This window comes from Pteronotus mesoamericanus, unplaced genomic scaffold (genome assembly GCF_021234165.1).
Source record: "Pteronotus mesoamericanus isolate MK-2021 breed Mesoamerican mustached bat unplaced genomic scaffold, CSHL_Meso_final contig_613, whole genome shotgun sequence".
Classification (NCBI taxonomy): domain Eukaryota; kingdom Metazoa; phylum Chordata; class Mammalia; order Chiroptera; family Mormoopidae; genus Pteronotus; species Pteronotus mesoamericanus.
In genome coordinates, this window is record NW_026555221.1 from 64701 (window position 1) to 81869 (window position 17169).

At 41.4% G+C, this 17169-nt stretch overlaps 1 protein-coding gene across 2 annotated transcripts; it reads right to left on the minus strand.

Annotated features, from left to right (window-relative positions):
* Nucleotides 1-1604: 1604 nt before the first annotated feature.
* Nucleotides 1605-2716, minus strand: LOC129076607 (olfactory receptor 56-like). Of its 2 annotated transcripts, XM_054580729.1 has the most exons (2): nt 2668-2716; nt 1605-2575 (listed from the first exon to the last, which is right to left on the minus strand). In XM_054580729.1, the coding sequence occupies exons 1-2, from the start codon at nt 2714-2716 to the stop codon at nt 1605-1607; spliced, it is 1020 nt and encodes a 339-aa protein (XP_054436704.1). The 2 variants fall into 2 exon arrangements, with proteins under 2 accessions (XP_054436704.1, XP_054436705.1); XM_054580730.1 differs by lacking the exon at nt 2668-2716 and having other exon boundaries at nt 1605-2582.
* Between the last annotated feature and the right edge of the window lie 14453 nt (nt 2717-17169).

Genomic DNA, 17169 nt, shown 5'->3' on the forward strand with positions numbered 1-17169 from the left:
GATGGAAGTTCAAATGCAGATAAAATGATGTGGATGCTGAGCAGCCAAAGGGGTGGACGGTGCCAGTTTCTAAGCTCTTCCCTCGGCTCCAAGCCCACACGCCTTCACTCCAGTTGAGATGCGGGGCCTGCTTTGACACCCAGGTTTACGTGAGCATCTGTCAGCAAGGCACCAGAAGTAGACAGTAAGCTGAGGAGAGGAGAGAGAAAAGAAACTCCTTGATTTCCTGTTTCTCCGTCCAAGTCACCTCAGAAATGTTCTTCCCTCTGTCTGTTGGCTCCACTTTGCAGATTTTGTTCCTACCTACCTGTCACCAGTCTCTTCCGTCCTTCAGAGGAACAAGCCGTGGCTGGCCAGCACCTGTTCCTCAGCAGCCTGGACATGGACGGTGACCTCTGAACTCCTGGGACACCGAGCCAACCACACAGCTCCCGGTTGTCAGAAGTCCAAGACCCGGCTCCGCAAGCCCCTCTGCTTCCCCTGGGCTCTGGAGGACCCGGCGTGAGCCAGGGCTGGGCAACCTTCGCAGGGGCCTGGGCGACCCTCACAGACGCCCTTCTGAGGCACCAGCTGGTCCGTGTCTCCTTCTCCGATGCTTGGGCACCAAGACTCCAGGTTTTACTAACCGAACCTCTTCCTTCGCATTCCCAGGCCTAGAAATGGTGGCTTCTTTCTGCAGGTCTCTTTCTCTGCAATCCTCGGTGTTCTTGCGCTATTTCAGTTCTCAAACATATAGTTAGTAACTCTTTACATTACAGTTTCTCTGGTAAAATATCTGACGTGGTGTTTTCCGGACTGGATCCTGACTGATATATACATATGTTTTAAAATAACAGCTCAAATTCTGTCCGTATATCTGTTGTAATCTGCATCCTCCAAGCGGAATGCCATGTAGAACTTGAAGTGCTGAAGTGAGTCACAGCAGTTACAGCAAGTTTGGCATGGGAACACACACAGTGCTTGAAAAATGTTTTTCATATTTTACCGCATTCGATGCTTTCTCTTCCATTCACTTAATAAAGCTTTCACTGAACAACCTCTACTTATAAGGCACAGGGCCAGGTACCGATAATATGCCAATAAGAAGGCATTACCTCTGCAGAGGTAACTTGTAAATGGTCGGGACATATTTTTATTTCTTAGAAGAAGCTTTATAATGTGTCCATTATAGAAGATTATAGGGGAGAGCTAGGACCTAGCTAGGGAGAATTATAAAGACAATTTCTGCTATCTAGAAAGTTTTTATTTAAGATATCCATGATTTTGATGCTGAATCATTAATTAAATAGTATAGAGGTATGTAAAGGGACCAGGATAGTGCCCACACTTAGGAAGCACTCAGTAAAATAGTCATTAAAAAAAGAGTTAAAAGTAGAGTGAATTCATTTCAAGGACTCTATAAATGGTGATCAGTGACAATAACAATGTGTAGCTTCTCCATGCGCCTTTGGAGTTCCATGTAGTGATCCCTAGGAGTGTCCCTGTGAGGCAGGCCTGGTGTCATTATTCCCATTAATTCATAAGGAAACAGACAAACAGTGAGTGAGTTACCAACGTTATGTAACCAAGAGGTAGTAGCACCAGGTGCAGGAAGCCCTGGCCCTTCACTGTTGGCTGCCACTCCTGCAGCGGGCCAGCCCCTTCCTCAGGGCCCCCATCACGTCCCGGTTCCTTAAGCTATAAATGAGGGGGTTGAGCATAGGGGTAAGGACCGTGTAGAAGATCGAGACCACTTTGTCATGACTTGGGACCCGGTAGCGCCTAGGCCTCAGGTAGATGAACATGGCTGCCCCGTAGAAGAGGGAGACAGCTGTCATGTGAGAGGAACAGGTGGCCAGACCCCTTTTACCAGCCCGAGCAGAGCGCATATGGAGCACAGTTCCCAGGATGCGAACGTAGGAGGCCACGATGATGGAGAAGGGAAGGAGCAGCATGAAGACACAGCAAGCAAAGAGCAGGCTTTCAAAAAGTGAGGTGTCAACACAGGCCAGTTTCAATAAACTTGGCACCTCACAGAAGAAGTGGTCCACAACCCTTGAGCCACAGTAGGGGAAGGTCATCACTACCACCATCTGGATCAAACCATCTAGTATCCCGAAGGCCCAGGAGCTACCAGCGATCTGGAGACACACCCTCTGACTCATGCGGACAGAATAGTGCAGCGGGTGGCAAATGGCTACATAGCGGTCATAAGCCATGAGCCCCAGCAGAAGCCCCTCCGATCCCACGAGAGAGACGAAAAGGCCGATTTGTACGCCGCAGCCCACAAAAGAGATGGCCTTCCTGCCAGACAGGAAGCTGGCCGCCATCTTCGGCACATTGGTACAGACCAGCATGAGGTCCATGAGGGAGAGCTGACTGAGGAAGAAGTACATGGGGGTGTGAAGTCGAGGATCTATGCCGATGAGGGCGAGGAGGAGGACGTTTCCACAGAGGGCCGCTGAGAACACCACCATGACCACGGAGAAGAGAGCACGGTCAGCTGGGCCGTGGGAAAAGATGCCCAAGAGGATAAAGTCGTCTGAGGAGGACTCATTCAACCACATCCCCGTGGCTCTGCTGTCCACAATCATCCTGAGAACATGGACAGAGAAATTTCCTAATTACTTGATATTTCTTTATTTATAATGAACTCTTCTTCATTCAGCCATGTATTTGTAATCTATTAGAGCTCAATAACATATGCTTTCGGACATACAGGTGGATGTTCTTTCATATTCCCATGGCACAGATGATAGGATCTCTGTTAGCTCACAGGGGATTGAACAATCCTCTTTCAGCAGGCAAAATACTGGCTTTCTCATATGACATTGAGTTTTTTTTAACAGGGAACAGGGATGCAGTCAACTGTCTCTAACAGGACTAGAACCATTTCGTGCCCAAGAGATAATTTATATGGGTTAAAATAAGGGAATGTAATGGAGAAAGGAGATGTTCTTCATTTTGCTGAAGCCAAATAAACCAAAATCATTTGTAATTCCTCTATGTCATTTATTCCCGAGATCCAATCCATGAGCAAAGCCTCCTAACTTGTCATTCAGAATATCTCAAAATACATTTAACTCTTACAATCCTAATGCAACTGCCCTGGCCAAAGCTACAATCTTACCTCAGTTGGATCATTTTAGACCTCTATTCAGTCTTCTGGCTTCTATCCTTGAATCTCCTGAGTCTATTTTCATGGCTGTTCAAATGATTCTGCTGAAATATAAGTCACATGATATAACTCTCTTACTGAAGGGTATGTCAGTGACTACCCAAATTATTCCAAATAAAGCCCAAATCCTACAAGGCCTTAAATCTCACCTCTGTCCCCTGCCCCTCCGCCTGCCTCCAACACACACACGCTCGTGCCAGTACCTCTAGCCTCACCTCCTACCCTGACCCCTCACTCACTGTGCTTCCATTAATTTCCTCAGACAACCTGAACTCACTCTCACCTTTCGCCCTTGCCTTTTCTTCATCTTTCCCCCCAATTTCTATCTCTCACCTGGTTTGGAGCTTTACTTAAATGCCAGCCTCTTTAGAGATGTCTTCCGTGAAAGACATATGAAAATCACAAATGTCTTTGCACTCTCAAGCCTGAGCCCTTTCCTGCTCTTTTCCCCTCAGCATTTACACCATTTAACACACACACTAATATTTCTGACTTTTATTGTCTGTGTCATCCCACTGGAGCAGAAGCACCATTTACTGTCACCATGACACTGGCAGCCCCTGGAGTGTCGCCTGGCCCATGGGGCGCCCTCAGCACAGACGGGCCGACTGAATGGGACCACGCGCCACGGAGAGACGAGCAGCGGTCCTCCTGTTTGCGGAGAGCAGAGGGCTCCCCTTGCTTGCAGGAGCCTTTGCCCTCAACTCCAGGGCACTAGTTCGCTGCCGGCTTCCTTCCTCTGAGGGACAGTAACTCGTAGAGTATCAAATATTTTTACATATTTACTAAAACCAAGGACTTTCCTACACATGGATGAAAATAGCATTGAGGGGACTTTAATGGCAAGTCTGTCCAGTGGCCCAGGACGCACTACAGGGTGTATCTTTGGCACCTCTCCTCTCACACACTCATCCCAATGGCAGAATCCCCTGCTGCCTCTGAATCCCCTGAGGACATTCCTCCAAAATGTATTCCACCCTGGCCCCTTGTCACTCTTGCTCATCCCATCTGGCTACACCATCACCACTGACTCCTGAATGATGAAAATGGTCCCTAACTAGACGTGCCTCCTCATTGCCCACGTACCTCCACCCCAGTCTATTTGCACGTGGCACCGGACTGAACCATTGTCATGAGAATAAAAGACAAAATACAGCAAAACGAGGCAAGGCTTCCCTCTGGCTGGGCCTCCGGCACACCGACCGGGCTCACTCACCTGCATCCAGCCTTTCCTCCCACCCAGCAGACAGGCGCCAGCCCGGGGCTCAGGCTCCCTCCTCCGCACGGAAGGCTCTTGCCTGATTGTTCTGCCCCGTCGCCGCGCCTGCTCTTCTCCTTCTCAGCCAGGTCGTTTCTCAACACCTATTTAAACTTGAAAACCTTCTTCTTTCCCTACTTTTTCCCTGCCTGGCATTTCTCATAATGCTCAACAAACAGGACATGCTGCATTTTATTTACATGGATTTGATTCTGCTTCTCCAACGAGAACCCATGTTCCCTGATGTCACTTTTGCTAATGAGGGATCCCTTGCTCGCAGCACAGTGCCAGCCTATCTGCCGTTCTCAGTAGATATTGTGGAATGATTAATTGCAACACACAAACCAACTCAAGAAACTGTTCTACCATCTCGCATACTCATTTTTTCTCTTCTCTGACTTCATTCCTTTGTGGGGGGTGTTTAATTAATGGCTTTATTTTTCTTCCTAGAAATGACACCATAAAAGAAGAAGCCATCTCATCTCGAGAATACTCTTTCAGGGACGAGGTGACTCTATGTTCTGCGTCAGCCCTCCTTTCTCTCCCTTTCATCTCTCCACATTCATCCCTGGTCTTCCCATTGTCAGCCACACCTCACCCCGGAACCCCGCCACGGAGCCCCCATTCCAGACAAAGGGAAGGCGGAAGGGAAAAGGTCAGGGAGACATTAAGGAAAGAAGGAGAGATGGAAGTAGATCAAAGGAAGAGGACTAGGAAAGGAGTGAGGACAGACATAACACTAGAAAGTACATACGCAACCCCACCAAAGAAGCACTGAAGGGGGCAGGCATTAGGAGGAAGAAGAAATGCTGATGAATAAAAATAGAAATGAAGACATAAACCAGAAATCAGTAACAGGAACTGCAGGGAAGAGACAAGGGGGTGGCGGGAAAATGACGCTCACTCACCTTAGGCCGTGTGCTCTGGAGGGGGAACGACCCCGCAGCTCCCCTGTGGAGGAGTTTCTGGGATGAAAACCACTCTGTCGTCCCTCACTCACTGGGTCAGAGGGGACAGAGGGGACGGGGAGACGCCTCTCCAGCTCTGACCTCTTCCCTCAGCCCCGACTTACCTCCCCACCTTTCTGTGGACTCTCTAGTTTAGACCCTTGGGGCTCAGCAAAAGGAGGAGGGAGAACGGGGACTCAGTCGAGGGGATGGTGGTGGGCAGGTGGGCCCCGAGCTAGGGCCTGCGCATCCCTTGCACCCTCTGGTGCCTGTCCACCGCCACGGGCTGCCGCTCAGCTCGGCTTGCAGACCTGTCTCCCCCTGCCCAGTGAGGCACTTAACGCAGAGCTGCAGTGAGGAGGGTAAAGCTGTCCCCTCCCAGGGGAGCCCACAGACTTCAGCCCTGAAGCAGGAGCTCCCAAGATGACAATTAGAGAGACTCCAAAAGGGACCTCAGGGACAGGACCAGAAGCAGGCCCCATGGAGACTGTGTGAGGAAACCTGGTCAGGGGAGGGCCACAGGGCAGCCAGGGCTCAGGGAGGGGGACAGGTTTCTTTTTTTTATTTTAAAATCATGTTTATTCTATTATAGTTGTCTCAATTTTTACCCTTTTCCCTCCTCCACCCATCCCACCCCTCTCCCCATTCCCACAGTCAGTTCCCACTCTGTTGTCCATGCCCATGGGTCATTCATACATGTTCTTTGTTTAGTACCTTCTTCTTCCCACCATTGTCCTCCTTCCCCATCCCCTCTTGTCACTTTCAATCTGTTCCATGTTTCCTTGACTGTGGTTTATTTTGTTCATTAGTTTATTTTGTTGAATAGATTTCACTTATAGATGGGATCATACGGTATTTGTCTTTCACTGACTGGCTTCTTTCACTTAGCATAATATTCTCCAGTTCCAACCATGTTGTCAAAAAAGGTAGGAGTTTCTTCTTTTTTTCTTTAAATACAGATTTTATTTATTTATTTATTTTAAAATGTCAAAATGCATTCTAAAATATTAAAAAAATTAAATCCATTATAACATCTCAGCAATTAAAACAACATGACACCAGCACAGAAATAATCAAGTAGATCAATGAAATATAATGAGCATTCTAGAAACAAACGTATATATCTAGCAATGTAATATATGGTTAAATTGATATTTCAAATCAATGGGGAAAATAAGGCTTATTCAACAAATAAGGTGCATCGACCACTATTACTTGAAACAAAACAAATATAGAACCCTATTTCACACATTATACAAAAAAATATTCAGGTGAGTTAAAAATCAATATGTAAAGTCTAAGGAGTTTTAGGAGAAAATACAAACTAATATTTTTCTTACCCTGAAGTAAAATATTCAACCCCAGAAGCTATAAAGTAAAATATTGACAATATGATTATATTAAACATTTAAGACTATATAGTAATATGCATATAAAATAAGTTAAAGGCCAAGTAATAGAACAGGAAAGTATTGTCAACACATCTATAAAAAGGTTAATTGTTTTTTTTCCCCGCAGGGAAAAAATTCTACAAACATTTAATCAAAAAATGGATAAAGAATACCAAAAAGTCATTGAAAGCTTTTAAAAATAATATAAATAGGCAGGAAATATACTAAAACAGGTTTAGTTTCAACAAATAATAAAGTAACAACTAAAATAACACATCATTGTCACAATCAGATTAATAAGTATTAAAAATATTGGTAATGTCAAGTATTGGTGACTGTGAAAGGAACTGGGTATTCATAAACTCTTTTTCTTTACTTTCTTAAAGCAGTCCCCTTAGCATGTGCTAGTTTGGTGGAGGTGTATTCTTTTAGCCTTCTTTTGTCTAGGAAACTTTTTTTTCACCTTCTGTTTTCATTGAGAAGCTTGCTGGGTAGAGCAGTCTTGGTTGCAGGCCTTTGCTTTTCATTATTTGGAATATTTCTTGCCATTCCCTTCTGGCTTTCAGCGTTTCTGTTGAGAAGTCATTTGCTAGTCATACTGGGGCTCCCTTGTATGTTACTACCTCTTTCTGCCTTGCTTGCTTTAGGATTCTCTGTTTGTCTTTGATGTTTGCCATTGTAATGATGATGTGTCTTGGAGTGGGCCTCATTGGGTTCCTCTTGAATGGGACCCTCTGTACTTCCTGGAGTTGTGTGACTTTTTCTCTTCTCCTATTAGGGAAGTTTTCCATCATTACTTTTTCAAACAGGTTCTCTATACTTTGCTCCTCTTCTCCTTCTGGTATTCCTATTATACGGATATTATTACGTTTCAGGTTGTCCTGCATTCCCCTCAATGTCTCTTCATTCTTTCAGAGTCTTTTTTCATTTTCTTGCTCTTTCTGCGAGCTTTTTTCTACCTTAGCTTCCAGCTCGCTGATATGGTCCTATGCTTCATCTAGCCTGCTTTTGATTCCTTCTACTGTGTCTTTCAATTCAGAAATTGTATTCATTTCCTCTTGTCTCTTACTGATAGTTTCTATGTCATTTTCATGCTGATATAGTTTGCAGTAAGTTCCTCATAGTTTCCCTGTATTCTTTTGTAATTCTCTCTGAGCTCCCTGAGCTCATTGAGCTTCCTTAGAACCGTTGGTTTGAACTCAATATCTGATAGTTTACTTGACTCTGTTTCATTTAGTTCTCTTTCTGGGGATTCCTCCTTTCCCTTTGACTTGGGGGGGAGTGTTTCTTTGTCTTCCCATTATTTGTGAGGCTCTTTTTTTTTGCTTCTACTTCTTCAATTCACTTCTTGACTTTGTGGTGGGAATTTCTATGGTAGGAGACCGCTGTTTTTTTTTCTTTCTGGATCTGCCTCTGATGATGTCAGATGTTGTCCCTGTCTGACCTTGGGAAGTCCATCTGAGATTTCCAGGAATCTACTGTTTGTGGCTGTCTCTTTCAGCTGTTAATCTAGTCACTCTGCACTCAGCAGTCAGGCTTAGGCACCACAGGGTGGGGCAGAGTCCCTCCTGGGTGGGGGGTAGGGCTATTGTGTCCTCTCACAGTGTTGCTGCTCAGGGGCGTGGTCTGCCTGAACAAGATGGCCCCTGCCATTTAGGGGATGAATCAGCACCTGCATCCTTCCAGCTACCTCTCAGTTCTCTCCCCAAAGCCTCATTCCCCAGTCTCTCCTCAGACATCTTTAGCCCACTCTGCCCGTGCCCTTGCTGGACACCAGGGTAAGATGCTGCAAATAAAAATGTATGTGTTGGCTCTTTAAATGGCTCCCTGCATCTATAGTCACCTGTCTCTGTGGCAGAGAGCAACCCTGCTGCTTTACACAGCTGGTTGTTATCTGTGTAGTTTTTGGATTCTGGTGCTGTAGGCTGGAGATCCCCGCTTATGGTTCAGACCTTCTCTTCTCAGGGGGATCCAACTGGTCGTTTCAATATCCTTCTGGTGCTGCCGCTACCTGTGGGCACCCTGGCTGCCTTCTTGAGTCTCTTCCATACTCCTTACCAGTTAGGTTGTGCTAAAGCAAATTCCTCTGTCTGTCCAAGGTTTTAAGGCTCCTCCCTCACTATTGTTCAGTTGTTTGTTCTGGGAATATCTCCACAATTTAGTTGTAATTCCAGATTAATCCTGGGAAGAGGTCAGTGTGACTTCCACTCACTCCTCCACCATCTTGATTCCCCAGGGAGGGGAACAAGTTTCTGGGGCTCTGCCCCCACACAGACACATTCCACATTTTCCAGTCACCCCCTGGGCCCTCATGGGTTCTCTGCCTGTGATTACCTCCATTGGCTCTCTCCACACTCCACAGCGCAAGACCTGTTCTTTACCTGCCCCGTAGGTCAGCCTTCACCTACTGAGGGCCCAGGATATGCAGAGACCAGGGTGAGATGTGCTGGATTCAAGTGGGGACAGGACCCCACTCTGGCCCCCAAGAATTTATGACCTGGAGGGAGAGAAACAGAGCTCCCACCTTCACAAGTGTCAAGTGGTTGCATGAGCATTGGGTCCTCCAAACACTGTCCCACACTTCTCTGTGATCAGTGTCCTCCCCAGTGTGCTGTGGCCTGCAGTTTTATTTCTGTTGTCCCAGTGTAACCATGAATAGCAAAATCTTCACTTTCTGGAGTGCCCTAGCTTGGATGATGAATTTTATGGTCACTTTATTTTCGGCTTTATGTCCTATAGAAGCTAGTTGATTTTTTCACTAGCCAATGTCATTGTAATTCAATTGCCAAGTGGCTAATCCATCACTCTAAGTCTTTAGTTACTAGGTACATTTGTTATAGCAGTTTTTTCCATGTGTACCACTTCAGCTACTATCTGGAGGCAAGGAACACACAGAGGCAGCTAAGAGGAAGAGGCAGGAAGACCAGGCAGCAGAGATAATAGTAGTGAAATGGTCACCTAGCAAATGAGTGTTAGGCATATTGGCTTTTGAGGACTTGACCTAGCCCACGTACCACTCTTTTCTCTTTTCATCCTTCTCCCCTTATCTTCCTTATGCCTCTGATGTTTTCCCACATCCATACTTTTGCTCAAGCCATTTTTCCCTACTGGAAATTACTTTGTCTTCTTCCTATGTTCCTCTTCAGTCATTACTAATGCTCCAGAATTCAGATGAAATCGATCTTCTTTCACACTTCCCAAAGCACTCAATCCACACTGACTTCCACATCCTGGCAATCCCTGAAGCCTCACTGTCTACACTTTGGGCAACACATACTGTACTTACTGCCCTGTGACAGCTCCTATATTACCATTGATTGTACTAAAGAGCCTGAAGTTGGTTACGTATAAACAAGGAAACATCTTTATTTTTGTAAAGAATCACTGCTTTTTAGTATGATAACTCAATCCATTCTTCACTTTTCACAACATCTCATGCAGGTGAAAGAGTTGAACAACTAATGTTCATTTAGCTATTCAAAAACCCAGTACATTGAAAATCAAGGTGTCCATCCCATGTCCAGCTTAGTATTTCTCTCCTTGATCCAGCCTATGTCAAGACTAACTAGGGTCTTGGAGGTCCACTGCAGGAAATAGAGAAGAGTCTGTCAATAATAATTATTACTTATCTTTTAAAGCTCTAAAGTCTATAAAAATAGTCTTTGAAATGTCTATTTTTCTCAAATAAATAACTAGGAAGTCTGAACTGATCCCTTCTTTTTCACTTTGAAAGCTGACTTGTACATATAGAGGCATTCTCTTTTACTTTAATTTATAAGTCTAATTAAAAAATAAAAACAATTTTAAAGTGGTTAAGGGCATTCAAATTACTTCCCAAAATTTGAAACACTGTTCAAAAAGCAGTAACTATCACATAAACATCCATGAGATGTCACTATTAATACTTTTAAAGATTCTTTTTAAATGTTTATCATAATGTTAATTTTAATTTCCTTATATTTTAGGGAGACACACCAAAATGTGTACTGATTAAGATATGATTCCTGAAATTTGTTTCTAAATAATTCAGAGATGAGGAACACAAGGAAAAATGGGTAGGAGAGTAGATTAAACAATTTTGGCCATGAGTTAATAATTGTCAAAACTAGGCAATGGGTACATGGAAGCTTATTATACTATTCTTTCTGATTTTACATATATGCCTCAAAAATCTAAAAGCTCATTCTAGGTGATTTGAGTAGACTACAATATATCTATATGGTAAAGTACTATACAACTATAAGAAGGAACTTAAAGTATTTCTATCTGCTATGCTGGAGTGATCTTCAGAATATAACATTGAATGCAAAACAGTGTACATAGTATGCTATCTTTTGTGTAAGAAAGGGGGATAATATATACAGATTACATATAGGAGGAGAGAAGAAATGTGGAGATGAGACAGAGATAGAAACTAGGAATTTTTTGCCTGCAAACCAAAGGGTCATTGGTTTGATTTCCATTCAGGGCACATGCTTGGGATGCAGACCAGGTTCCCAGTGCGGGGTGAGCGAGAGGCAACCACACATGTTTCACTCTCTCCCTCCCTTCCCTTCTCTCTAAAAAGAAATAAATAAAATCTTAAAAGAAACTAGGAATTTTTTATGTGCCTTCTTTTATAGATTAAACTTTGGCAAATGTTTCACCAATTAAAAATCAAAATTAGCCCTGGCAGGTTTGGCTTAGTGGATTGAATGCTGGCCTGTGAACTAAAGGGTCACTGGTTTGATTCCCAGTCAGGGCACATGCCTGGGTTGCTGTGAGAGGCAACTGGTATCTCACATGATGATGTTTCTCTCCTTCTCTGTCTCCTTCCCTTCCCCTGTCTCTAAAAATAAATAAATAAAATTTTAAAAAAATCAAAATTAAATAAAAAGAAAAATTAGAGCCATCAAAGACTAGTTTTTATCAGAACAACTTTGACAATGAGAACAATTATGGAAGCTGAATAGAATACAAGAAAATAAAAATTTTTGAAAGCATTATAACAATACTAACATAACCATGACTCAGGGGTCCATGATCCAAGGGAGAAGGGACATGTTTTGAGATGAGTTGGACATTCTGTGGTGTCTTTCTTTTCAGGGCTTTTGCTGATTCATAAGTGGCACTGGGTCTAATGGCCAGAGACCTGAGCAGAACTTTTGGTAGTCTCATAGATCTGGGAGACAAAAAAATTGAAGTTGAGAGCCCTGAAAACATTCCAGAGTTTCAGCAAAGACCACTGAATGACTATACTCTAAGGATAACTGATTAATCAGATCATAATCAAATTCTCGTAAATAATGAACCCAACTTCAGCCTCACACAGATCAGTCACGGGCTGGGTTAACATAATTTACTGCCAATTGAGTTGCATGACAAAAAGAAAAGTAAATCATCTCTGGAAGAAAAGATTATCACCCAGAGCCTTAGGTTTTTTTTATAATTTGTAATCACAGTGCCTTCTATTCAAGGAAAAATGACCATGCATTCTAGGAACAGGATAAAATGACCAAAAATTAAAGGAGAAGAAAAAAAAACAAACTCAAAGGAGACCCAGATATTGACATTATCATTCATGCACTTTAAAATAACTACTATTACTAAGATCAAAGAAAGCAAGGTAGATAATTTCATTAGAAATCTATAATCTATGAAAAAAATCAAATAAAATTTTAAACTGAAAAAATAAATTAAGAACTTAATACAAGGATTTAGCAACAGTTTAGACACAGATGAAGAGAGGAGTGGTGAATTGGGTCAAGAGACCTATTGGTTAATAGAAAAATCAAGGTTGAAACATAGGGAAAAAATGTAGAATGTAAAATATGGAAAAAAGAATAAGAAATGTATGGCCACAGTAAGGTCTAACTTAAATGTAACATAAGTCCCAAAAGCAGAAGAGAAAAATAGAATAAGGAAGAAACAATATTTAAAGAAAATACTGGTAAAGAAATTTCCAAAAGTGATGAAAGACATCAAACCACAGATCAAGAAGCTCTATCAACCAAAAACAAGAATAACAAAATATCTATAGCTAGGCCCATCATTATAAAACTGCTGCTAATAATCAAAACAAAAAGAAAAATTTAACAACATTCTGTAAAACATTATATTTTAAAAATGCAATAGCTAATAAAAGACTAATAGTTGGCTTTTTAAAAATGATGAATACTAAAGGACAATAAAATGACATCTTTTTAAAAATTTTTATTTATTTATTTTTAGAAAGAGGGGAAAGAGGGAGAAAGAGAAAGAGAGAAGCATCAATGTGTGTTGCCTCTTGTTCGCCCCCTACAAGGGAACCTGGCCTGCAACCCAGGCATGTGCCCTGACTGGAAATCAAACCAGCGACAGTTTGGTTCACAAGCTGGCACTGAATCCACTGAATTACACCAGCCAGGGCTAAAATGATGTCTTTAACATCTTGGAATTAAATTTCTGTCCAATTAGAATTATGTGTTTTTAAAAGAAATATCCTTCAACAATGAAGACAAAACAAAGATGAGTTTGGGCAAACAAAAATGGAGTGAATTTTCTCTTTGAAGACCTGCACCAAATCAAAACCAAAATTAAGCTTAAGAGGAATTCTACAAGCAGAAGTGGAAAAAAAAATGATTGCACGCAGAAGCATGGAAATGCAGAGGACTGAAGGGCAATGAAAAGGACAGGCATGTGAATAAATCTAATTGAACATTGACTGCATAAAATAACATTAATTAAGCTGTGTAGGGTTTAAAATATATGTAGAATTTAACTATGTGAAAACAACGGCAAAAAAGAAGAGTGAGCTTAATAAAAATAAAGTGTTCTAAGGTCATATGTGAGGCAGGAAGTAGCAAAAATACTGATTTATGTATTACACACCAGTAAGACAGGTAGGCAGGTTGTAATTACTATGTTGCCCCTCGAAGAAGAAGAAATCAAGCATAACCAACAAGTTATTAAAAAGTAAAGAATGATAAATTTACCTCATTAATGATAAAAATGCAGGTGAATCAACTATACAATGGAACATTACTCAGCCATATAAAATGATGAAACCTTACAACTTGCAACAGCCTGGATGGACCTGGAGGGTATTATGCTCAGTGAAATAAATCAGTGGGAGAAAGACAAATATCATATGATTGCAATGACTGCACTTACATGTAGAATCTGAAGAACAAAAATAAATGAACAAACAAAATAGAAACACTCAGACGCAGAGAGTGGACTAGTGGTTGACAGAAAAGGGAGGGAGTGGGGGGGTTGGGTGAAAGAAAGGAAGGGAGTAAGAAGCATAAATTGGCAGTTACAGAATAGTCACAGGGATGTAAAGCACGGCATAGGGAATATAGTCAATAAGATTGTGGTAAATATGAATGGTGCCAAGTGGGTAATAGAAATATCAGGAGGGAATTGGGGAACACTTTACAAAGTATATATTGTCTGACCACTATGCTGTACACCTGAAACCAATACAAAATAATATTGAGTGTAAACTGTAATTGAAAAATAAAAGTTAAAAATACAAAGAAATGCAGGTGGAGATGCATAAGTGGAAGAAGTGAAAATAGGAAGATTATGGGTTTAAATCTAAATATAGAAGACATTGTTAGGGGCTGAACTGTGTCCCCTCAATATTCATATATTTAAGCTCTAATCCTCAGTGCCTCAGAACATGACTGTATAATAGAGGTGATTATCTTAAAAACAAAGCTGTTAAGGTTTGCTTTTATCCAAATCTGACTGGTGTTCTTAAAAGACAAGGATATTTAGACACAAACGAGACACAAGAGATATTAGTGCACAGGGGAAAGACCATGTGAGGACATAGCGAGAAGGAAGCCACCTTAGGCCAAGGACAGAGGCCTCCGGAGAAGCCACGCCTGCTGACATCTTGATCTGTGACTTCTAGTCTCCAGAACTGTAAGAAAATAAATTTCTGTTCTTTAATCCACTGATTTGTGGTACTTTATTATGGTAGCCTTAGCAAACTAATACAGACATTATATTAAATAATGTGGACTGAATATACCAAATAAGAGATGAAGACAGTCAGACACAATTTTTTTAAAAAGTATAAGTTGCATATAAAAATGCTCTTAACACTAAAGAAATAAACAGGTGTAAAGCAAAATGATAGACAAATACATGCCATACCAACAATATTAAAAAATGTTGATGAAGCTATGCTAATAGCAAGCAAAACAGACAGTAAGGTAAAAAAAAAAAAACAACTTCCTTAAGATAGTAAGCAAAAATTTCATAAAGTATTCAATCCACCACGAATTTATAACAATTTTAAATTTATTTGTACCTAATAATGTGACTTCGATTATATAACGGGAAACTAGACAGAACTGCAAGTAGAAATAGAAGAATTCACAATCATAATGTGAGATTTCAGCACACATCTCTTAGTAACTTTAGAACAAGGTAACAAAAACAGCTATAAGGATGCAGATGATTTGAACAACTAGAATAGCAACTTGACCTAGTGACATATGTAGAAAAGTTTACCCATCTACTACAAAATACAAGTTCTCTTCAAGTGCACGTACAAAAGTTGCCAAAATTGATCACATGCTGCTCCATAAAGCAAATCTCAATGGACGGCTCTGGTCTCACTACGTGGCCCTTGGGGGAGAGGGCCAGCATTTAACTGGGCAACTCAAAAGGCTCCAAGAGTGCTAGTCCCAAAAGCCTTTGCCATTTACCTCCACTCATTCCCTTCCCTGTTGTACCCAAACCTAAAGGGCCCAAAACAGCAGCAGTGAGCAGCGCAAGAGCGAGTCTCACTGCTGACCAGTCCTCTCCTCCTGGACACATGTCCATAAATGCAACAGGTCTCTCTCTCACCTGACTGAACATGAGGCTTTCTACAGATGCACTGGGTGCTGATTCTAATGCTTCACTTGGGGATATTCTTATTTTGCAGTTCTCCAGAGGTAGTTTAGTTGTATTTTTGATGTGGTTGTGGGAAGAGACAAGTACCGTGTTTACCTATTCTGCCGTCTTCATGGGAAGTGCACCAGATCTTTTTATTCAGTCATCTCTCAAAGGTCACTTAGGTAGTTTCTATGTCTTGGCTATTGTGCATAATGCTGTAATAAATATAGGGATATATATATATCTTTACAAATAAGTGTTTTCAAATGCTTTGGGTAGACACCTAGGAGATGGATTGTTGGGTCATATGGCAGCTCTATTCTTAATTTTTTGAGGATCCACTATAAAGACTGCACCAATTTACATTTCCAGCAGTGGTGTGCAAGTTTTCCCTTTTCTCCATATCCTCTCCAACGCTTGTTATCTTTTTTGTATTATTGATAATAGCTATTCCAACAGGTGTGAGGTGGTATCACAGTGTGGTTTTGATTTGTATTTCCTTATAGCTAGGGAAGTTGAGCATCTTTTCATCTGTCTGTTGGCCATTTGGATCTTTTCACTGAAAAAGTACTTGTTCAAGACCTCTGCCTATTTTTAATAAGATTGTTTTGTTTATTGTCAAGGTGTATGAGTTCATCATATATTTTGGAAATTAGCCCCTTATTGGAGGAATTCTTTACAAGTATCTTCTCTTATTCAGTGGTTGCCTTTTGTTTTGTTGATAGTATCTTTTATTGTTCAGAAGCTTTTTAGTTTGATGTAGTCTCATTCATTTATTATTTTTTCTTTATTTCTTTTGCCTTTGAGGTCAAGTTCACAAAAGCTCCTCTGATAAAGGTCCGTAAATTTACTGCCTATATTTTCTTCTACATAATTTATTCTTTCAGGTCTTATATGCACACCCTTTATTGACTTTGTATTAATTTTGTGTGGGGGTGTCAGATAACACTCTAGTTTCACTCTTTTGCATGTGGCTTTCCAGTTTTCTTTTTTTAAAGTATATTTTACTGATTATGCTATTACAATTGTCCCATTTCTTCTCTCCTTTATTCCCTTCTGCCCTGCACCACCCTTCCCACCAGCATACTTCTCCCCTTAGCTCATGTCCATGGATTGTACATATAAATTCTTTGGCTTCTCCATTTCCTATAGTATTCTTAAGCTCCCTGTCTATTTTTTACCTACCAATTTTGCTCTTTGTACCCTGTACCTTTACCTCTTGTCTCCCCGCACCCCTCCCTGCTGATAACCCCTAATGTGATCTCCATTTCTATGATTCTGTTCCTGTTCTAGTTGTTTGTTTAGTTTGTTTTTGTTTTTGTTTAGGTCTGGTTGTTAATAGTTGTGAGTTTGTTGTCATTTTACTGTTCACAGTTTATATCACTTTCTTTTTCTTAGATAACTCCCTTTAACATTTCATATAATATGGGCTTGGTTATGATGAACTCCTTTAACTTTACTTTATCTGGGAAGCTCTTTTTCTGCTCTTCCATTCTAAATGATAGCTTTTCTGGACAGAGTAATCTTGGATATAAGTCCTTGCCTTTCATGACTTCGAAT

What these genes read in the sequence shown, in the direction of transcription:
- LOC129076607 (XM_054580729.1), bottom strand. Translation starts at nt 2,716, where the DNA reads ATGAAAGAACATCCACCTGTATGTCCGAAAGCATATGTTATTGAGCTC. An exon ending in AGCATATGTTATTGAGCTCT is followed by an intron (nt 2,576 to 2,667) that starts AATAGATTACAA and finishes TCCATGTTCTCA; the next exon opens with GGATGATTGTGGACAGCAGA.